General features: G+C 29.8%; 1 protein-coding gene across 1 annotated transcript; it reads right to left on the bottom strand.

The window, feature by feature from the left end:
* Positions 1–2,830: 2,830 nt before the first annotated feature.
* Positions 2,831–16,362, bottom strand: LOC117169649 (glucose dehydrogenase [FAD, quinone]-like). Its single transcript, XM_033356127.1, has 2 exons — positions 14,449–16,362; positions 2,831–3,221 (listed from the first exon to the last, which is right to left on the bottom strand). Exons 1-2 carry the CDS (start codon positions 16,240–16,242, stop codon positions 3,075–3,077), a joined length of 1,941 nt encoding a protein of 646 aa, XP_033212018.1. The 5' UTR covers positions 16,243–16,362; the 3' UTR covers positions 2,831–3,074.
* Positions 16,363–23,644: the final 7,282 nt, after the last annotated feature.

The raw sequence follows: 23,644 nt of genomic DNA, 5'->3' as shown, positions 1-23,644 counted from the left end.
GTGCCGGAAGGGATCTACAAATTTATTATTTTTCACATTTTGATAGGGCGCGCAGTTTTTATTTTATTCGCATAAAACTACAATAAAAATAGAAAAATTCAGATTTTAGACAAGCGATACAAGATACGACACAACTGAGAAAACAAAATTAAAAAAAAGAGCTACATATTTGTTATTAATCATTTTTTAATCAGATCCGTAGTTTTTGTTTTATTTCTAAAAAACATCATTAAAAGTAGAAAAATTAAAATATTAGACAAACATGCGACTGTTGGTTTTCGCGCTCTGTCTTTATATTTTTCGCACATTCTTGCACAAACCTTTTAAAATGAAGACTCAAAACATCAACTACTGTTATTTTTTGAATGTGAACTCTCCTTTGTTAAAGCTCTTTTGGCTTCAACGAACACATTTACATCACATATCTCGAGCTTCGCTCTCGATTTTGTCCCAACTTTTCTACATTATACTCAACACTTTTATATCAAATATAATACATTTTTTATGTAACTCTGTCTGGGATTGCTTATTCAGATATTGCAAAAGAAAGCCCAAATTGTATATATCATGATTATTTTAATATTTGTTTCTTATTTTCTTTTAAATTATATTCTAATCTGCGCTGAAACATGTATAATTTAAAGAAATTTATATCATTAAAATTCATAACATGCATGAAATTTGAAACATACTAATTCTTATTTACTTGTTTTTATAATTTTTGAAAATTTTTATTTTTGTCTTCTACGTCTTTTTGTATTTTGAATCGTAATTCTTGTCTATTTATTTTTTTCATAGCTTGTGTCTACTTATTAGCTTATGTCATTTGTTAAAAAATTAACTTTTTTATTTACATTGTTTTTTTATGCATAAAACAAAAGCTGCGCATCCTATAAAAAATAATTATTAAAAATTTGTAGCTTTTTTTGGATAAACAAGATTCGTGCAATTTTTTTTTCGTTGCTTGTGTCGTTAGTCTACACAATTTTAATTTTTTTATTTTCAATGTTCTTTTTTACAAATAAAAATAAAAACTACGCGTCCTATCGAAAAGTCATTCATAACAAATTTGTAGATCTTTTCAGGGCGTGCGATTAGACTTTATTCATTATTTTCTTGTCTTGTATAGTTTGACCAAAAAATGGAATTTTCTTATTTTTCATTATTTTTTGTACGATCAAATTTTGAATTTTCAATTTTTCGACCAAATTAAAAAAGTTGTTATAAAAATCTTATAAAAATCTTATATGGTTTTCAAAAATAAACGTTTTTCTTTTCTTGACTTGTTTTCATATGATGCGTTGTTTGGCTTAAAATGTTCATTTAAGTTTTATTTTATTTTTTAATTTTGAAAATGCTCTGACTGATAATTTTCTTTTCATAGAAAAAAGCCATAAGGATAAATTGTTTGAGTTTCTAATTACTACGAATAACTGTACATAGAATTATTAAATGTTGGAAAAATGTGGTTTCAAAAACTTTAAGAATGCGCTTACTTTTTGAATTTTCATCCAAAATAGCTAGTTTACGAACTTGTTATTTCTTTTTAGGCCTTAAAAAAGTGTGCCAACGCAAAATCCAATCTGATCAATTTTCTAAAAGTTATCGTGCCTACAGAATACATACTGTAAACTACAGACAGACAGACCGAAGCCTTCGTAAAACTCGTTTTTTTCTGGCTCAGAAGATCTCAAAACGTGGAGGTTTGATGAAAACCGACAAACTAAAATTTTACATAAAACCAATACCTTCTCATTAGAATGAGAATGTAAAAATAACATTGACAATAACGAAATAAAATTTATGGAAAAGTTATGCAATTTATCAAAACAGACGAACGCACACAGATTTTAAATTAAAACAAGATCTACAAATTTGTAATAAACTTTTATCATCAAAGTGTATTCAAAATAAAAAAAAAACTTTTTGTAAAAACGACACAAGCTATAATATCATTTTAACTAATTAATTAATTTTCCAAAATTATATCTACGATTTTTTTTACAACCACTTCTCAGTAGGATCGTTGGAAATTTCCTAACATACACACACACACACACACATTTATGCATATATTTTTTACATTTTACGTTGTAAGAGTATAATCAATGCAAATTCCGCAGAAATGATAAATATTTATTTATATAAAAATTCTGTGTTATATTGATTACTCATTATTAGTTTATAAATAAAAGGCAAAACAAAGTAAAAAAAAACACAACATTCAAGAAATTATTAAAGAGAAAATAGTTATAAACAATAATAATTTAATGAAGCAATTATTTTAGTTGAATTTCAATTTCAATCTAGTTTAACAGAAGCACTTGAAGAAAATATTAAATTGCTTAAACATCATAATAATTGCATTGTTCAAACAATTATTTTTCTGAACTTTAAATCACTATTACTTTACTCAAAATGAAAAGTGGACAAAAAGTGGAAAATTTAAGAAAAAACTGCAACCTTCGAGCATTCTTAAAGAGAATATTGATATAGATGATAATAAATTGTTTAAACAAATATTTATCTTTAATTTAATTATTAATCCTCTGGATCTAACCGAAAAGTTAAAAAAAAATGTTGCAAAACTCTAAAAAAGCTGCGACTTTCTATATCTATTTTTAAAGAAAATTTCATGTTTGAATTTTTTGCCAGCTTTTTTTTTTATCCACCAGAGATTTTACGAGAAAGAATATTATAATAAATATCAGAAGAAAATATAATACAATGGCAGGCAAGATTGTTTCGGTCAGAATTAAATATTGACAATATGTTAGTTTCATATATAAATATGCTCGAACAAAATGCAATTTTTAAATAAGAAAAATGGTTTTACATGTAAGATTCATTTCAAGTCCTCTAATTACTTATTATAAACTTCAGCACATGCATGCATCCTTTCAGACTTTTACGCTTCTTGAGTTACAGCTTGAAAATTAATTTCTAGATTTAATAAATTACTAAAACTAAAATACTGAAACTAAACTTAAGTACTGTACAAAGTCAACAAATATCTATGAGCATTTAAAAAAATCAAGGATTCTTTAAATAACTTTTTATACTTTATATTGTCACTAAACATCAATTGGGTATCCCCAGTCTTCCTTCACTATATCAGCTGCTTTTTCCGCAATCATGATTACGGGGATGTTTGTATGTCCCGTAATTATTTCTGGCATTATGGAAGCATCGGCCACTCTTAAACCTTTGATGCCAATTACCTAAAAGCATAATGGGATTATTGGAAAATATATTAAATATATACTAAAAATGATACATTAGAACTTCGATTATCCGGCCTTCGATTATCCGAGGCTCCGCGTTATCCGAGGCAAGGGGACTTATCCAAGCACTCCGCATTAACCGAGGTGTACGCTCGGATAATAAGGAGAAGCATTAATAAAACAAATGAAGCTGCTACGTCTAATTCTGAATGCGCGCAGTAGTTTGCAATTATTAATAAATTAATAAAGATTAATCCACATTTGTAAGTTGTTACCTTTTATTTGCTAAACATTTATATTTATTTTTCTATTTGAAATATATCAAAAATAGATAACTCTTCCGAATTTTTGTACTTCTTCCGTATTCTTCTAGAATTAGCTTATCTGGGGTACATCCTTCCCACATTACTTCGTATAATCGAGGTTCTACTGTAGACTGGTTTTGGTCGACCGTTTGAGATTTTTTAATTTTTTTTAAAGTGAGGGAATTTTATTGGTCAGCGAAAAGTTAGGGATTAAGAAAAAATATCTTGAAAATGTGAGGGAATTTCTATAACTTTAAATAACTGTCAAAGAATTAATTTGAAAATTTTTATTTATAATTTTAAATGAGGTTCTTTTGTTTAGAAAAGATTCCAGGTTAAAAATTTTACGAGTTCAAGATTCTGGTCTTTAAATATTGATGATCAGGGAAAATGGAAAATTGGTAAGGGAAAAATTAGGGAATTTTGAAAGTAAAGTTTTTTGCTAATCCTGGCATAATATTCTTATTAGTAATTCATATATTTATGATTTAAAACTCACATTTTTGTTGGGAAAAGTCAGACTGAAATATTTTTGGATAAAAATTCAACTATCATTCCATAATTTCTCTTTTTAATTAAAAAATTCCTCTATTTTATTTAAAATTAAATCTTTCTTGGATAAACATGAACAGCTTGGTTTGAAGTTCAACAATTTTGTTGAAAATTTATTTCTTGCGGTTGAAAATTTAACTATTTCCTGGAGAAGCTTCCGTTTTCCGGACCGATAGGACAGTGACGTTGTTTTTGTAGTGCTGTTGTCTTTTGGCTATTGAGAAAGGGGAGGTGAAGTGAGAGTGGTGAACTTTGGTGAGTGAGGAAGGTAGGTGGTTTAGCTTGAGTGAGAGTGAAGGGTAGGTTGAAACGGCGAATTGAGTGAAAAATCAAAGTTTAAAGTTTGTTTTTGAGGTTAGGTTGAACATTGCGTGGTGAAAATTTAGGCGTGGAGGAAGTGACGTGTTGCGAGTCTTGCTCGGTGGATAAGCAGGGTAGAGTAGCATGCCAGTAACACGGAGCCCAGACAGAGGGCGACAGGTGAACGAAGAAAATGAGAATATCGGATCGAGTGGGGTGTTACGGGATGTGGAAAGGAGTGGGGATAAGCTGGGTATCGAGGCAAGTTGCGAAAGCAGTCACGACGAGCGGTATAAGACGTCGGTTAGGAGTGAGGGAACCGCGACAACAGCAGCAGGCCTAGGGAGGGGTAACAGGAGAGGTAGACCAACGAATTTGGAAAAGCTCAACAGAGCGGCACAGCGCTTTTATAGCGTAGGTACGATACGAATGCTTGACAGCTGGCGAAAACGGGCGAGTGCAACAAGCAGCGAGGGAATGATTAGTGGAGGGGAAAAATCGGCAGATGAAAAAAGGAAAAGGGAAGAGGGCGAGGAGTTGGAGATGCTGGAAGTTGTGAAGAGGCAAGGGGGGAACTAAAGGAGGTGGTACAAAAAATACGAAAGAAATGGGATGAGTGGGAAGAATTTTGGAAAGGCGAAAAAGAGAAAGTCTGAAAAAAAAATGGAAAGCTTAGAGAATCAGCAAAAAGAATTTGATGAAACTAGGAAAAAAAGAGTTGAGGTTAAAAGAAGAGAGAAAGTGAGTAAGATAGAAGTGAGCGTTGAGAGAAAAAGGGTTGAGTTAACAGCGAGCGAGGATACATCAGAAGTTAGAGTAGGCGTGCGAGTAGAAAATGAGAGACTTCGTAATAGATTGTCACAGATCGAAAAACAAACAGAAAGGGAGCAATGAGACAAGAGGAAAAAGAACGTAATGGTCAAAGGGCTGAAAGTGAATAGTGAAACAGGAGGGGAAGAGGTTAAGAAGTTGATGAAAGATATAGGAGCAAAAATGAGAGAAGAAGGGGTAAAGAGGGTTATAAGAATGAGGGAAGGGAGGGAAGGCATGTTTCTAGTGACATTAGGGTGTGGGGAAGAGAGGTTTGAAGTTATGGGGAAAAAGAAGATGTTAAAGGGAAGATCTGAGAGAATTGAAGAAGATCTGACATGGCAGGAAAGGAGAAGAAAATGGTTGATTGAGCAGAAGGCATGGGCGGAAAGATGGAAAGGTAACAAGGTAATAATAGGGAGAAATAGAATTTGGGTAACCGGAGTGATGAGGATCTGGGACGAAGATATAAAAGAGTTGAGAACTTGGCAAACAATGCAAGGAAAAGAGAAGGATAAACAACAGGTAAATACGAAGGAAGGAAGTGAGTTGGGTTTTACAAAATAAAAAAAGGGCTAAATAGGAGGACAGGAGAAACAGGAGGAGAAAATGGTCTTGTGAAGGTGGCTTTTTGGAATGTCTCAGCATTAAAAAATAAGGATGAGGGGTTTTGGGAGGAAGTGACAAAATGGGATGTAATAATGATGAGTGAAACATGGGCGGATGAGAAAGACTGGAAGGGTATGAAAAGAATGTTACCGAAAGGTTTTTTTTGGACGACGCAAGAAGCAAAAAAAGAACCAATTAAAGGGAGAGGGATGGGCGGAATAGTCTTAGGTGTGAGAAAAGAATTGACGGTAAAAGAGGGAAAGAAACGATAAAGATGGTACAATGGTAAGAAGGATTATAGTTGGAAAAGTCAGAATAGCGGTGGTTAATGTATATAGAAAAAGAGGGGAAGAGGAAGGTTTGAGAGTAATTAAGAAGTGGATGGAGGAAAATAAAGAAGAGTTAGTTTTGATAGGAGGTGATTTGAATGCATGGATTGGCGAACAAGGGGAAGGGATTTGGGATAGAGAAAAAGAAGCATATGTAAGGAGTTCCAGGCATAGGGCGATAGACAGGGAGGGGCGGAGGTTACTTCACATTATAGGAGAAACAGGATGGTCTATTTGTAATGGTAATATGAAAGGAGATGAGGAAGGAGAAATCACATTTGTAGGGAAGGGAGAGACAGTGATAGACTACATCTTGGCGGAAGAAAGAATGAGGAATTTGATAAGTTTCGTGAAAGTGGGTAATGAGATTGGGTCCAAGCATTTCTCGGTAATAGCTTCACTGAAAGATGGTGGCAAGAAGCGAGGCAGTTGGAGAAAGGAAAGAGGAGGAGAAAGGAACAAGAAAATGGGAGCCTAGGAGGTAGATAAATTAAAAGAGTTTAAAGTAAAGATGGAAAAGGAGAGGATTAGGTTGATAGAAGAGGAGGGGGTAGACTCGTTAATGGAAAGATGGAAAGGGTCGATTGAAAAGGTAAGGGATGACATAGGTACAAAAACAGAAAGCAAAGGGGAAAAGAGAGACTGGTGGGATGAGGAATGTAAGGAGAGTAAAGAGAGAATGAAAGAGTGTGTAAGAAAATGGAGAACAGGGAAAATGGAGAAGGGGGAGTACAATAGGAGAAAACGGGAACATGAGAGGTTGCTAGAAAGGAAAAAGCAAAGGGATAAGGAAAAGTATAAGGAAGAAATAGAAAAAGCGATCAAAGAGGGTAGGGTTTGGGATCTGATAAATAAGGAAAGAGGAGGAAAGAAGGGCGTGAACGAAGAAATAGAGTTGGGTGAGTGGACAGACTATTTCAAAGGCCTGTTAGTGGGAGAACAAAATAGGATAATAGGGGTAAATAGAAAATTAGTACTAGGAGAAAGGGAGGTAGGGAATAGAATAACGAGAGAAGAAGTGGATGCGGCAATAAATAGATTTAAAAGGAACAAGGCTACAGGAGAAGATGGTATGGAGAACAAAGCGTTGAAGTATGGAGGAGAAGGGGTAAGGGAAGGACTTCGGGAGATCTGCAACAATGTATGGAATGAAGAAGAGTGGCCAGAGTTGACAGGGCTGGTGGTGCTACTTGTCAAGAAAGGGGAGGGAAAGAAGGTAGAAGAGTAGAGAGCCAGATAGGGGAAAGAGAAAGTATTCCACACAATCAGACGGGTTTCAGAAAAGGGATGGGAACCATTGACAACATTTACGTACTGAACTATTTGGTTAACAGAAATCTAGGGAAAAAGAGAGGCAAAATAATCGCGTTATTCGTGGACTTTAAAGCAGCATTTGATCCGGTAAACAGAAAAGTGTTATGGCAGGCAATCAAAGAGAGGGGAATAGAAGATAGGCTGGTGGAAAGAATAAAGGAAATTTTTACTGAAATCAGGATTAGGGTGAAGATAGGAAAGGAAAAAAAGAGGTATTCTGGATAGATAGAGGTCTAAGGCAAGGGTACCCTTTGAGTCCGCTACTGTTTAATATGCTGTTGGCAGATCTAGAGGAGAAGCTAAAGAGGAAAGGAAAAGGGGGGACGATATTCAGTAACAGCAAAATATACTCTCTAGCTTATGCGGATGACTAAGTTTTGTTGGCAGACAACGAGAAGGGGATGAATCTAATGATGAGAATTTTTGAAGAGTACGTGGGAGCAAAGAATCTCACGGTGAACGTAGAGAAGATCAAGGTGATGTGTTTCAGAAAGAGAAACACCATAATAGATTACGTTTGGAAGATGAACGGAAAAACAGTGGAAGGGGTGGAGGAATTTTGTTACTTAGGTTTTTGGTTTGAGGCAAGAGGGCGAAACGAGCTGCAAGTGATGAAAAGAATTTAATGTGCGAGTAAAGTAATGGGCCAAGTATGGGGCATAGGAAAGAGAAGGTTTAAGGACAATTGGAGAATGAGTGTCTGGTTGTTTGATGCGTTGATATGGGCGATGTTGTGTTATGGAGTGGAGATTTGGGGATGGAAGAAACGTAGGAAAGTAGAGAGCATGTATGAGAGATTTTTCAGGTGGCTAATGCGGGTGAGCTGGAGTTACCCAGGATACATGTTAAGAGAAGAGTTAGGAAGAGAAATATAGTTACTAGACAAATTAAGAGAGCATGGAGGTTTGAAGAGAAGCTAAAAAGGGGAGAGGGAAGTAGAATTGCACAAGCATATTTCGGCGAAATTCGGAACAACGAAGCGAGAGGTAATTTGAGAAATTCAAAATGAGAGGAAAAAAGGAGAAAAATGAGAAGAGTGTGTAATATTCGAGAAGGGGTTATGGATTTGCAGGATATAGAGTTAGAGCTAGTAGTTAAACAAGGAGTCAAAGGGTTGACGGAACCAGAATATCTGCAAAAAATAAAAAAGGAAGAAAAATGGAGTAGGGTTGTACGGTTCAGAATGGGAGAAGGAGTTAGTGCTTGCAGATATTGGATGGACAAAGAGAAGAATTTATGTAGAGTATGTGGATACGAATTGGAGTCATGGGCACATGTTTTAGAGAGATGCACAAGAGAGGAAGATGGGCAGTTGATTATTGATGAGTGTGCAAAGCGGATTTTGGATGGTAATGCACAGGGACTGATGTGGATGCAGAAATTGGAAGAAATAAGGGAAAGTAAGGGAATAGGGCGGAGCTAAACGGCGGAGCCTGAAAAAGGAATTTAAAAATTAAAGTTAAATTTAAAATCGTGGAAAATGTTTGTTTTTATGGTAAAAGGAAACGGAAGCCCTATAAGATCGCTCATTACTAGAATTATTAGTTTTATTTTTTGTTTTAATTATTTAATTTTATTTTTAAGTAAGGCGAAACATTTGTAGATAAGTAGAGGATAACTTAGATTAAGAATGGAATGTAAATTTTATGTACAGGAAGCGGAGGCCCTCAAACCCGTAAATGGGATACTTTAAATATGCATGCATACATACATACATACATACACACATTCAAACACACATACAACAAACATACATACATACATACATACAAGTATTTCCTGGAGAATTTTCTTGTTGTTTGAAAATTTATTTCTTTGGTTATTTTATTTGGTTATGCAATAGAATAAGTGAATTTTCAACTAAAAAAGAAAATATTTTCAATCAAAAATTGTATTTTTAAATTTTCTGTTACAAATAATTACTTTTACACAAAAAAATGAACTTTTCAATATAAGTATAAGTAATAAGTATAACTTTGTACCAAAAAAGATGAATTTTCAACAAAAAATGGAATAGTTGTTATTACAAAAAAAAAATTAATAATAAATAAAAACAGTTGACTTTAAACAAAACAAACGAATTTTTAAGGAAATACTTAATTTTTAAGTTTAAAAATCAAATATCATAACAAAAATCAATAAAATAGTAAAATTTGGATCCAAATAAATGAATTTGCAACTAAAAAAGAACTTTATAACCACAAATGAAATAGTTCACTTTTCAGTTTAAAAAATAATTTTGAGTCAAGAAAAGGAGGTTTGAACGAGATACGTAAATCTTTAACCAGAAAAGATCAATTTTCAACAAAAAAGATTGATTTTCAAACAAGAAGAATAATTTTATAAGAAAAAGTCAATTCTTAAAAGCATAGTTGAATTTTCAACTAAAATTAGCAATTTTCCAGAAAAGAAAAACGAAAGTTTTAAGAATTAGTTAATAAAATACATGAATTTTCATCTAATTAGTTAATTTTCAAACTAAAACGGGCGAATTTTTAACCAGAAACGGACAACATAAATTTTCAGTTAATTAATTTTTAACGAAGAAATACAACTGATTTTTACTAAAAAAGACTATTTTAAACCAAAGAGATGAATCTTTAACAAACAACGTAAAGTTTAATAGTTGACATTTTAACCTAAAATATTTTTGATTAAAAGGTATTGAAATCAACTAAAAAGGACGAATTCTCAACAAATCGTGTAATTTTTCAAATAAAAAAGTTCAGTTTTTAACAAGAAATAAAACAAGGAAAGAATAAAAGATAAATATAAAAGAAATATCTTAAAATTTTCAAAACATGTACTTTGAAACGTCCTTTCAGTAAACAATACTGTTAAGTTTGTGAAATTCAGAGCTATGCAAGAAAAACTGCTGAATACCTGATACTTTGACTCCATTTTTTTAATGACCCATAAACTTTTATTAGCAATTTCTATAAAAAAGCTATTTTTTTAATTTGAAAATTCATCTATTTTAGTCAAAACTGCATCTTTCTTGAATTCAAAAATTCTGTTAAAAATTTATTCTTTCAGGTTGAAAATTCAACTGTTTTGTTGAAATTTTAAGTATTTCCTAGAAAATTTACTTGTTGTTCGAACTTTATATTTGGGTCTTGAAAAGTCAATTGAAAACTTTTTTACATGAAAATTCAACTTCTTTTATCTGTATTTTTAATTAAAGAACTTATTTATTTTAGTAGGGATTATAGATTTCAACAATTTTTGGAAAATTTTGATTAAGTCACTTTTTTAAGAAATCTTTTTTTTGTGAAGATTCATAGTTTAGTGGAAAGTTAATTTATTTGGTTAAAAGTTTGCTAATTCTGTTGAAAACTGATCTCTTTTAATTAAAAATAAACTGTGTGAATAAAAGCTTTAACTACATTGTTGTCAGACGAATCACGTTTTAGGTTGAAAATGCAAATATTTGGTTAAAAAGTAATCTTATTTGATTACAGAAAATACCATTTTTCTTTCAAATAAAAAAATTTGAAAATTTTGAGTTATTTGAATGTTAATGGCCAGGAAAAATAAAAAATTGGTCAGGGAAAGATTAGGGCATTTATAAAATAAAGTTTTGTGCTAACACTGATATAATATTCCGGTTATTAATTTATGTGACTTGTAATTATATTTATATTTATTTTTTGCAGTTGTTTTCTCCTGAAGATTTACTTTTTAATTATCAATATTATTATTTGTTTGAAAATTCAACTGCCTTTTTGAAAATTTGTCTTTGCACATTGAAAATTCAAGTATCTTCCTAGAAAAAGTACTTCTGATTTAAAACTAATATTCTTATTTAGAAAATTTAGACTGAAACATTTTCTTGGATAGAAATTAAACTACTTTTTTTTAATTTGCATTTTTAGTTGAAAAATTAATCTATTCTAGTAAAAATGGCTCCTTTCTTGGATGAAAATTAACGGCTTTGTTTCAAATTCGACAATTTTGTTAAAAATTGATTCTTTCCGGTTGAAAATTCAACAGTTTTCTTAAATATTTAACTATTTTCTACCAAATTTACTTGTTTGACATTTATTTTTGGGTTTTGAAAAGTACATTGCAAAGTTTTTTGCATGAAAGTTCAAATTTTTTGTTTGAAAGTTTGTATTTTTGATTTAAAAATTCATCTATTTTATTAAATTTGCAACTTTCTTGGATAAAAATTAACGGCCTGGTTTCAAATTCAAGAATGTTGTTAAAAATTCTTTTTCCGGTAGAAAATAAAATTGTTTTGTTGAAAATTGAACTATTTTCTAGAAAATTTACAACTGAAAATTTTGTGGATGACAATTTAACTATTTTTTTGAATGTGTGTGTATTTTTTTATTAAAAATTAATATATCTTAGTAGAAATTGCATATTTTTTGGATAAAAACGAAACTGCTTGGTAGAAAATTGAATTTCTCAGTTTGAGGATTCAACTACTGTTTGAAAAATTTTGATTAAGCACTTTGTTATGAAATCATTTTTTTTAAGTTTTATATTGTTAGTGGAAAATTAATTTCTTTGGTTAAAAGTTTAAATATTTCTTTGAAACCTGATATTTATTATTTAATAATTTCTTCTTCTTTGTTTAAATCTTGTTTTGTATGAAATTTCATCTTTTTTTTGGTGGAGATATCAACTGTTACACTTTTTTGTAGAAATTCACATTTTAGATTAAAAATTTAAATATTTTGTTGAAAAGATATCTTATTCTATTACAATAGTAACTTTTTGTTTAAAATAAGTAAATAAATTAAAAAATTTTCTATCTTGTATTTGAAACATTGTTTTATTCCGTTTATAAAAGAGCCTATGTCATAAATATTACAAGAATAAAATGCTGTTATTTGAATGTTAATGGTATATTTATGGACAAAAAACCTTCTTTTTAGTTACACTTTTAGCTGAAAAATGTAATTTTTAACAAAGAAAAAAAAAGGATTTTCAAGAAAATAGTGTAATTTTCAACGTAACTGATGAATTTAAAACTAAAATGATGAATCTTGAACTGCAATAGTTGAACTTTGAACCAAAGAGGTACATTTTCATCAAAAACAATGAATATTCAACTGAAATTAAATTAAAAGCTAGTTTAAAAAATGGTTATATTTTCAAACAAGGTGATGAATTTCTAACTAAAATTGTAAATTATCAACTAGAATAGTTGAATTTCAAACAAAAAGATTGATTTTTTAACTAAAATGTTAAATCTGTAACTAGAATAATTGAATTTTTTACCTCCAAGATGAATTTTTAACCAAGAAGATTATTTTTTACCAAAAAGGATGAATTTTTAACAAAGAACATAATTTTTCTTTGAAAAATTAAATAATTAAATTTTTAGTCAAAAAATGAATGTTCAAGCAAATTTGCAAAAACAAAATTATAATTTAATGAAAAAGAAACAAAATTTTCAACAAAATAGTTTATTTTTTGGCAAAAAATTTATTTTTGTCCAAAGAAAAAAAAGTTTTCTAACAAATAGCTTATATTTCAACAAACCAAATTTTACAATTAAAATGATAAATCGTTAAAATAAAAAAATAAAATTAATTTTTCATAAAAGAGTGTCACTTAGAGCCTAAAAGATAAATTTTTTTTAACAAAATATGGGGATTCTCAAGGAAATAGTTGAATTTACATTTTCAATTAACAAAGAAAATGTTTTATCGAAATTGTTCAATTTTGAACAAGAAAAGATTAATTTCCAACAAAAAATGGACATTTAAATTTTCAGTCGAAGGAATTAATTTTTAACCAAACTGAAGTAAATTCTTGGGTTCTTAATTACCTAGAAAACCTATTTTTCTAATTTTGAGAAGAAATGGTTTATTTTTTATTTTAAAAGAATAATTTCAAGTTTTTACAATATTAAAAAGACTATAGAAGAAACTTCGAGACAATATTTTTAATTTTTCAGGATTTACAAATTTCCAAGATAAACAGAATTTCCTAAGGGTTTCAAGAAAAAAAAAGTTCTTAAGATTCATGGGAAATTTTAAAATGATTTTCTTGTAAGGAATTTCAAAAGAAAATTGAAAAAAGGTCACAAAAGATTTTGAATTACTTGCTAAATTTTTTTTAAATTTGTGAAAGATTTTAAAGCAAAATTTTGCAATTTTGCCATATTACATAATTTCAAAAAATATTTCAGTATGTTTAAGAGATATTCAGAAGTTTTGAAAAGATTCAAAAATAATTGAAACTTGTAAAGATTTTTTAAGAATTTTGTAAAGTTTCACGAAAATCAAAGACATTTTTTTAGGATGTCCATCTATCTCTTTTCGTATCTTGCTTTGTTTTACCTTTTTGAATTTTTATCCAAAATCGTTGGTTAACCAACTCGATTTTTCTTTTTGGTCCCTGAAACAGCGTGCTAAAGCACAATCCAATCCGGCTAATCTATCGAAAGGTATCTGGTATACAGACAACCAAAACAACAAAAACAACAAAAACAACACCAACAACGACGATGACGACGCCGGAAAGATAGACAGGCACTGACGTAAAAACTTGTTTTGCTGACTCAGGGCGCCTCAAAACGTTGACATTTTATGAAATGCGCGAAAAAGATGAATTCAAAAAATGTCTGCTAAATCTTCAAGACAAAAGGTCACTATTTAATCCAATAAATGATTTTATCAACGATAAAGCTAAATTTTCTACTAAAAAAAAACACATTTTTAATCAAAATTGTAAACCTTTACCCCAAAAACTGAATTTTTGGATCACAATTATTTAAACACAACAAATTTCCTTTAGTTTCAAATCTCACATCTTATTATTTGTGGAAAATTTAAATTGCGTAACTTAAGTACGGCCCCTACTTATTTAATCAAAAGAATACATATGAATTTACAATGAGTTATTACTATTCAAATTACATAGCGTTAGTAAGAATTGAGCAAAAAATTTAATTACGTAATTAAAGAAAATTGTATTGACGTTCATGAACCTTGCGCACAAATGAAGTGTGTAGAGTAATTTTTTATCAGAATTAGAATCACATACCTGTAGTCTTGGGTTAACTACTGCTGTCGGATCATGTTCAGGTCCCATCTTACACGTGCCAGAGTGATGATAAATGGTGAAGGTGAAGGTCCTAGCTGCACACTCCCAGTATTCATCTGATCCATGCGGGAAATTTTCGCAGCCCCTAATCGGCAACTCGAGCAGATGGGACCCAAATCTTTGCATGCCTCTTGTTTTGCTCACTTCGATCGAAGCCCTTATAGCTTCTACAATTATTCGTATATCTTCAGGGTGATCAAAGTAATTTGGTATAATTCTAGGCTTAGATAAAGGAAGATTGTCTTTTAACAGAATCCGTCCTCGACTTTTGGGTCTTAACAACATGGGGAATATAGACCATGAATGTTGTCCCTCTTTTTTACGAAATAGCTCTTGCCAAATACTTTCAGTTATTCCAACGTTTTGTATAAAACCAGCCCCAGCAATAACAGAGTTACTAATGAACATAAGTTCTACATTGGGATAACTTTCTGTATCTCGAGGTCGATCCACGTCTACGAAAGCCAGAGCTTCGACACACCCAGGCACTGTCAATGGTCCATCTCTGTTGTTAAAGTATTGTCGAATATATGGTTGTAAAGGATTGGTCACATCTGCTGGTAAAATCGAAACCGGCTGATCCACTAGAAAAATCAAACCACCGTATGCTATATGGTCCATCAGGTTTTCTCCGACAGGTGCATCCTTGATAAGAGGTATTCCAACATCTTCCAAATGATCCTTGGGTCCGATTCCAGAAAGCATTAGTAATTGTGGAGATCCAATAGCACCAGCACAAAGAATAACTTCCTTTCTAGCCCGCACTTTGATGCTAACATTCTCTTTGTTAAACTGTACACCTACAGCCCTCTTTGTTTTTGGATCAATGATAATTTTCTCTGCCATGCTGTTCCTTGTCAGAAAAAGATTTGACCTTTTCTTTGCTATGTGAAGATAAGCCCTGTTGGTACTTGCCCTTTCTCCATTTTTCAACGTTGCATGAATATAGGAAAAACCTACGTGTTCCTTTCCATTATAATCAATCAGAGGATAACCCATCTCTAATCCAGCCTTCAGGAAACCATCTGCTAGAGGTGTGTGGTATGTGGGGTATTCAATGTTCACAGGACCTTTAGTATTGTGAAAAACAGTGTCATTTCTATACGCAGGGATATTCAAGCTCTCCAACTTTTTGAAGTAGTGCAATAATTTGTTGTAGGACCAGCCTTCATTTCCTAAACTTGCCCAGTTATCGTAGTCCCTCGGGTCTCCTCTGGTTGCAACCATGTAATTCAGAACACTGCTGCCTCCCATGACCTTACCACGAGGCCAGTTGCATCTACGATCATTCATCCCCAGACAATATTTGTCCGAAGATTCTGTTCTATATTTCCAGTTAATGTCATTGCTAAATTGTAACAAGTTAACCAATAACGGGATGTCCATTAATAAATTTTCACTACGTCCTGCTTCGATGAGTAGCACTGTGAAGTTTTTTATTTCACTTAATCTGGAGGCTATAGTTGCACCTGCACTACCAGCTCCAACGATGATGAAATCGTATGCATCATTTTGCTCTGGAGTTATGTCTGTCAGCTCATTGTTCAAATATCTTTCACCTTCTTGCAAAAATTTTATTGTTCCTGCAGCGAGGCTCATGAGGTGTTCCAGAAATGGTGTCTGATCCTGATTTCCATAGAGGTTTCGGTGACTCTGTTGGTTCGAGCTCCTTTGGCAGACTACGAAAACGATTTCTAACACTAGAGCGAGGATGAATGTCACCCTGCGTGTCATTTCACTCTTCGTGTTCTGTCTGAGTAGCGTATAAACAAAGAAGTCTTAGTTAGTCTTGGCTCATATATGATTCGCTAGACTTTGTCAAGTCAGCGTTGCTAGCCGTCGAGTGGAAGGATTGAATCTGATCAAATGAGAGGGAAGGTCGCTTTAAGAAATTTCTTGAAGTGCAGTTCACTTGCACATTTCTCGAATGTATTGATATAGTTATCTGAAGGTCGTGATTTTATGTAACCAATACAAGTCCTTGTTTGTAGATTTCAACGCCAATGATTCAGATCTGAAAATATCATTTGACACATTTGTTTTGTTGCTAAGTATTAAACAATAAACAATTAAAATGCGGTTTCATGTTTTTGAAATTAAGCACCACTATGATCTATAATTTTAAATACAAAATTTGCCGTACAGATTTGAAAAGTTAGTATAACGTTTGGATCCCCGCACTAGTGAGAAACAAGTTCAGTGTGGTACAATCAACATATTCATATTCTAGACTAAAAATAACATATATAAAAAAATGTTATATCTTTCTACTGGTTACATATATTTGTATATATATAATATTGTTAATGATGGGCAAATCATTGATCTATCCAATGATCAGAAGAAACTATGAAAATTTTAGAAAATTAAAAAATGATGGTTATTTTTCTGAAAATAATAAGACTGGAATTTCTCAAAAATTCAACGTCCTAAAATTTCTTTTATGGCATATTACTGACTTTTAGCCATAACAGCTTAGAAAAGAGGCAAACCTAAAGAATTCAAAGTTGCTTAGAATAAAAATTCATATAAAAAAATCTTTTACTCTTTTTAAATTCGATTGACCTAAATATTTATGAATATTGTCGATATAGTAACACGTGCGACGTGCATTTCAAAATTCCATTCAATTAACATGGGAAAATTTCGAATTTTCAAAAAATTGATCTCATGTTCCAGGGTTTCATCGAAACCAAAAATAAAAAAAACTATCTTTTTACGTATTATTGTTACTTTTTAGCAATTTTCGCTTTTTTTTCATAAAAATAATTACTAATGCACATTTTGAATATTTACTATGATTTTTTAAACAATTTATAATTATTTAAACAACTATTTATTCCCGAAAATGTAAAAAAATAATCGTATTTTCCGATTGAAATTTAATTGTTTTTCATTATTTGGAGTATTGAATTTTTCTAAAATATTCTGTATATATTAAAATAATTATTTATTGTCTATTTTTAAAATTTGATTTTGTTAGTTATCGAAAAATAGCTGTTTGAGGAAATAAAAATTTTTTGAACAAACAGAAATTTATTAAAAATTAAAAGAAATGTATCAAAATGGTGTCATAAGTATTCAACAAAACGTAGCATAGGATACTAATTTTAAAAGAAAGTTAATATCTCTAGCTCAATTTTTAGAAATTTAAAAAATAGAAAATAAGTAATTATTTAAATAATTACATGATGTTTTTAGCATAATTTTAATTAATCAATCACAAAAAATTACATTGGAATCCGAAAGGAAAGCTTATTTTTCACTTTTTTAAAGAACTAAATAATAAAAAATTGTTGAAACAATTGGCAATTGTTTAAAAAGTATGAATTTTATTAAATGGAAGGAGACCATTTATAAAGTATAACATACATTTTGATAAAAATTGTAATTCTAAACAAATTTTTAATCTTCAGCTTTACCGCTTTTCTTAGTGTTTTACGCAAAAATTAATCATTTTTATTTTTTGTTTGTCAGCAATATTCCTTGAAAAAATAATCATTTTAAAAGGTGCACTTTTTAAGAAAATACAAATTATTTTTGTTGGTTTGTTAAAAACTGTACTATTTTGTTGAAAATCCTTTGATGGTCGAAAAAAATTTCGATAAACTGAAAATTAATATGGCCCATTTTAGGTAGAAAATGAATCCTTTTCCAGTTAAAAATTCAACTATTGGGTTAAAAATTTATGCATTTTGTAGAAAAATAATGTTAATGGTTGAAAATATTTCATTTTGTTTAAAAATTCGTATTTTTTGGTAGAAAACTATTTTTCTTAGTCTATTCGAGTTTTTGTATAAAAGTCATTTTTTAAAATAAAAAGTTAACTGTTTAATTAAAATTTAAAATATTTTGTCAAAAGTTAATTTTCTGTACAAATTAATGTTCGTTTTTGAAAAAAAACTTCTTCTTGGCTGAAAATACATCTTTTTGGTTAGAAATTTAACTTTTTAGTTAAAAATTCAATATTTTGGTTGAAAATTCATTTTGTTCGGTGAAAGACTAATTGTTTTCGTTAAAAATTGATTTTTCTGACTCAAAATTTATGTTGTTGAAAATTCTTTTTTTTTTATATAGAAAAATAATTTTTTTGGTTGGAAATTCATCTGTATGGTTAGAAATTCTGCTATTTTGGTTAAAATTCAGTTTTTGGGGTAAAGATTGATAATTTTAATTGAAAATGGTTTTTTCTTGTTAAAAATGTATCCTTCTGGTTAAAAATTTATACATTTTTTTGAAGATATGCATTTTTTGGTAAAAAGTTAATTTTTCTGGTTAGAAGTTAAACCAATTTTTTAAAAATTAATTTTTTTGTTAGTTAAAAATCCGACTTTGTTGGCATCTTTTTGGTTTAAGATTCATCGTTTCAGTACAAAAGTAATCTTTTTAATTGAAAATTAATTTTCGCAACTAAAAATATAACTATTCCATTTTTGGCATGACATTGTTCTATTTTAGTTAAAAACTGATATGTTTTGTTAAAAAAATTGTCTTTTTTGGTAAAAAAAATATTGTTCTTAGTTGAAAACTCATGTATTTGGTTCAAAGTAGAAGATTGACCATTTCAGTTGTAGGTTCAGTTTTTGGTTTAAAAACTTATCTAATGTGTTTAAAAATTTTGTTTTGGTTAAAAATATTAATTCTTTTACCTAGAAATTTAACTATTCGATTTTTGGCTTAAAACTTACCTTTTTTAATTGTATATTAATTATAACTTAATGAGTCAATAATTTTACAATTATTCACGATATTTACCAAATTAAATATTCTAAAATTTTCTGACAACGAAAAGAAAAATATTTTACTGACCTCTAGTACGATTTTTTAATGAAGAATGGAAATCGATTTGAACTCTTTGAAATAATCGGTTTCTGGTTTTTCTATCCGGATGCATGATTCAATCCTTATAATTATTATGCACTTTTTATAGTTCCTCAACGAGTTTGCAATTAAAAACCAGCATTTTCTAATGACTATCAGTATACTCGTTTCACTGGAAGAAGTTATTTGAATTAATAAATAATCTCTGATGAATTATTAGAAACACTTTCCGTCAATGATAATATTTCTAAGTAAGTAGTCGAGCCTGATTTTTAAATAATTATATTGTTGTTCCCGGGGCTCGGCAGTAACATAAAAATGTTTGAAATCGCCCCAGTTTGATGAAGTAAAATTTTTTAAAGATATTCCAATAATATATAATTAACAAAAAATTTGGTCATAAACATATTATTTTTTGAAAGAACGCTTTTTGGATTTTCCATAATTTTACGTTTTCAAAGTTATATTGCAAGAAATTTGAATAAAAACAACATAAAGATAAAAAAAATTCTTCTTGAGATTATTATTGTTAATATTATATATAAATTTAATGCAGAAATGAATTAATCAGGCATTTTTATACAGAAATAATCGTCTTTTTTTCACGTCATTTTTTTCATATTAGGATCTTTAAGATAGTGTTAGAGAAATCCTTAATTGGTTCAAAAACCTTATGATTGTTTAAAACAAATTTAATAAACAAATGTATTATTTGGGCATTTGTCGTGCACAAAAATTCCTTTTTTCAATGCCAGTCCCCTCAGTTGGGAATTTCATCACAATTTCAGCAACATTCATAACTATCGCTAATATATTTTTTTAATACATTTAATAAACAAATGCATAAATAAGGCATTGTTTGAAAAGAAAATGCGTTTTTTGTATGGCATGTTTTTTTAGTTAGGAATTTTATGATAATTTCAGAAAATATTCATAATTTATTGATCAATTTTATGGTTTTTTAAAACAATTTAAATAAAGAAGTGCATTATTGAGGTTTCCGTAGAAAATTTTTTTTTTACAACGCAAGCATTTTTAAGTTTGATCTTCATAGTAAATTCAACAATATTCACGATTATTTGATAAACTTTATAATTTTTTAAAAATGAATTCAACAAACAAATGAATTATTGAGGCATCTTTTGACGGAAAAATTCGTTTGTTCGATATTAGTCTTTTTAATTTGGAACATCATGATAAATTCAGAAATTTCATAGTTATTTGATGAATTTTATGATTTTTTAAAACGAATTTAACAAACAAATGCGTTATTCGGGCATGTGTGGACAAAAAAATTAATTTGTTTTTTGTCAGTCTTTTTAATTGGAAACTTATTAATGACGATTTCATTGAAACTCATAAATATTGAATAAATATTATGATTTTTTATACTAATTTATTAAGCATATGCATTTTTCAAGGCAAAAGTTTTTTAAAAATCTTAGGCCTTACAGTTTATGCTTCTTATTAATTGTATTTTTTAAATAAGGATGCAGCTTCAGGATAATGCATTTGTTCATTAAATTAATTTGGACAAATACCTTATCTATGCATTTGCTTATTAAAATTGTTGAAAAAATCATAAGATTAATCAACAAACTATGAAGTTTTCTAAAATTAGTAGAAAGTTCCGAATATGAAAAAAATTACACTAAAATTTACATTAAAATTTCTTGCAATATAACTTTAAAAAACTCAAGATTATGGAAAATCGTAAAAAATCAGACTCAAATAACTCTCTTAAAAATCTTTTAACCCTTTTTTAGATATTTGTTGCCAAATCTGGCGTTATTTGTGGGCTGTGTGTTTTTTTAAACCAAAAATTTCATTTTTTTCCCACTGTGCGGTTAAAGACCGACTTGTACCTCTTACGCGGAAATTTTTTTGAAGTAAATTCACGCTGATGAAGAATTTACATCTTTTGTTACATACGCATCATAATTTATTTTAATTATGTAATAAAGTTTGCAATAAGGAGGTTTTTTCCCCATTAATACAAGTTTGTAATGTATTTTAAAGCTTCCAGGGTAAAAAGTTAACGCACGTGCGAAATTTTGTTTTAAATTTTTTATTTAAACTTTGGAATCTCATTCAACGTATAGGCATCATGTAAAAAAATCTTCTTCACAACGAAAGTCATATTGACATTCTGAAAATATGAATAATTCATTTCTCATGAAGAGTTTTTTTGCATCCATATGGAAGAACTGATCTGGCCCTGACCAGGCCCCTTCTAATTTTATTTATGAAAATATTATTTATTTCATAAGAAAGTAATCTTTTTATAAAAAATTTATATAATCAAGCGGAGGTTCAATCTTTTGGTTGAAAATTTATGTATTTTGTTGAAAATTTGTATTTTTTGGTAGAATATTAAACGTCTTGATCGAAAATAGCAACGCACTTCTTTTTAATTAGATCATTTCGTATCCAGTGCACTTAAAGTGGTCATAATTGATTTTCGAAAAGTAGGTCAAAAAGCTTTGAAAAATAAGGACAAAGTTGAAAAATGTATTTAAAAAGAGGACAAAGTAGGTCAGAAAAATTTGAAAAAGAGTACGAAGTAGGATAAAATAGTTGGAAAACAGGAGGAAGTAGGACATAGTAGAATACAAAGGAGTAAATAAAAAATAATGTTTTCAAACGTTTTTTTTAAATTAACTGTGCTAATAAATTTTATCGACACTTAATATCATATATTTTTATTTTTGAACACCGATGCATTCTAATAAATATTAAAAATGAACGCACATATTTAACAGTACTTTATCTTCTAAATTGGCGAAGAAATCGTTAGTTGGTATTAAATGATAATATTTTGTAAAAAATTATTCAGAAGTTGATTGAAAAATAAAAATTTATGATTTGAAGATTTCGGAAAAACCTTGAACAGAGTAAAAAATCCTGTAGCTTAACTCTCACAAGCCCTAAAATCAGTATCTCAAAAAAAAAATCCAAAATTTTATCAAATTTTGCTATACGCTTAAATATTCTCTTTTATAAATCAACAAATTGTTTCACTATGAATAATAAAAAAAACTGAAGAATATTGTCACGTGGATCAAAAAATAAAAAAGTGAGGTTATAATAGAAAAAAGTTGCAGCATTAGGTCTCCACGTAACTTTATAGCAAATTGAAAAGAATAGTGAAGTCTTTTTGTACAATAGCTTTCAATTTTGGTTCCCAAGTTTCAATCTATTTAACACTTTCACAGAAAGACGAGAAATAAATGATCTTCAAAATCTAAACTCTTTCTCGAAGTTCACTGTCGGAAATCTTAGAGAGCTACAGTGAAAAACTCTAGTTTTATATGAACATCAAACCTCGGTCATAAAACTTTGCGTAAATGATAAACGAGGTGAATTGAGAATTATTTTAATCGATTTATCCAAACTACTGTACTCGTTTATCTGTTCACTATTTAGTCACTTTACAAAGTTGTCTTCCCTTCATCTATGCGGTATGCGTTCGTTCGCTGCAAAATAATCGAACGGAAGATTAATAGAATATATCCCAAATTAGCGCGGTAAATTCAAATCTAAATACGGCTGAAGTCTCAACAGATTAAAAAATACTTCGATAAACGAAACTAACTTGCTAATTATATAGTAATTAACTAATTTAATTCGTCCTTAAACTTAAATTTTAGGACATTTTGTTTAAATTAAATTAAGCTTTCTTCAGTTTTTTTTCCTTTTTATATTCTTTTCATATTAAAAGGATTTTTTTCCATAAAAAACAAAATTAAGAAGTATTAATAAAACATTAGAAATTAATACTTTTTGTTCTTGACTTTCGTTATTTAAATAAATAAACCAATTAAGAATTTTTAAAAAACTAACTTTGTTGAAAGAAGTAGAGAATTTAAGTATAGAATAAATGGAAATAATGCTACTTTGTAGTCAAATATTCATTAATTAAGACAGGGAGTAATGTTAAATGCAAGTACTCGTAATATTAACTTTTAAACTAACTCTTATTTGCAGAGGGTATCCCGATGTGACACTGACCAGGATCACATCAGTAACCATGGTTAGGGCCACATTGAGCTAACCCGATCAGGGCCACGTCGGGAATCGGAATCAAATTTGTCAATTTCTCTACAGGCATATATTAAAATTGAATTTCAACGATTGTAAACAAAAGAATGTTTTTTTTTGCTTCAAATTTCTTAAAATACTGCGACCTCGGACTTCCCGTCGCAAATTATTGGTATTTAATGTTAGGCTACATTAAAAAAAGTGTCATACCAATATCCACATGTAAACACTGACATTTATAGTACCAGGCGGCCTTAATTGTTTTAATTATAAC

The sequence above is a fragment of the Belonocnema kinseyi genome, chromosome 3, assembly GCF_010883055.1.
Source record: "Belonocnema kinseyi isolate 2016_QV_RU_SX_M_011 chromosome 3, B_treatae_v1, whole genome shotgun sequence".
Taxonomy (NCBI): domain Eukaryota; kingdom Metazoa; phylum Arthropoda; class Insecta; order Hymenoptera; family Cynipidae; genus Belonocnema; species Belonocnema kinseyi.
Note: the sequence above shows the minus strand (reverse complement) of the source record. Positions and strands in the feature narration are given on the sequence as shown.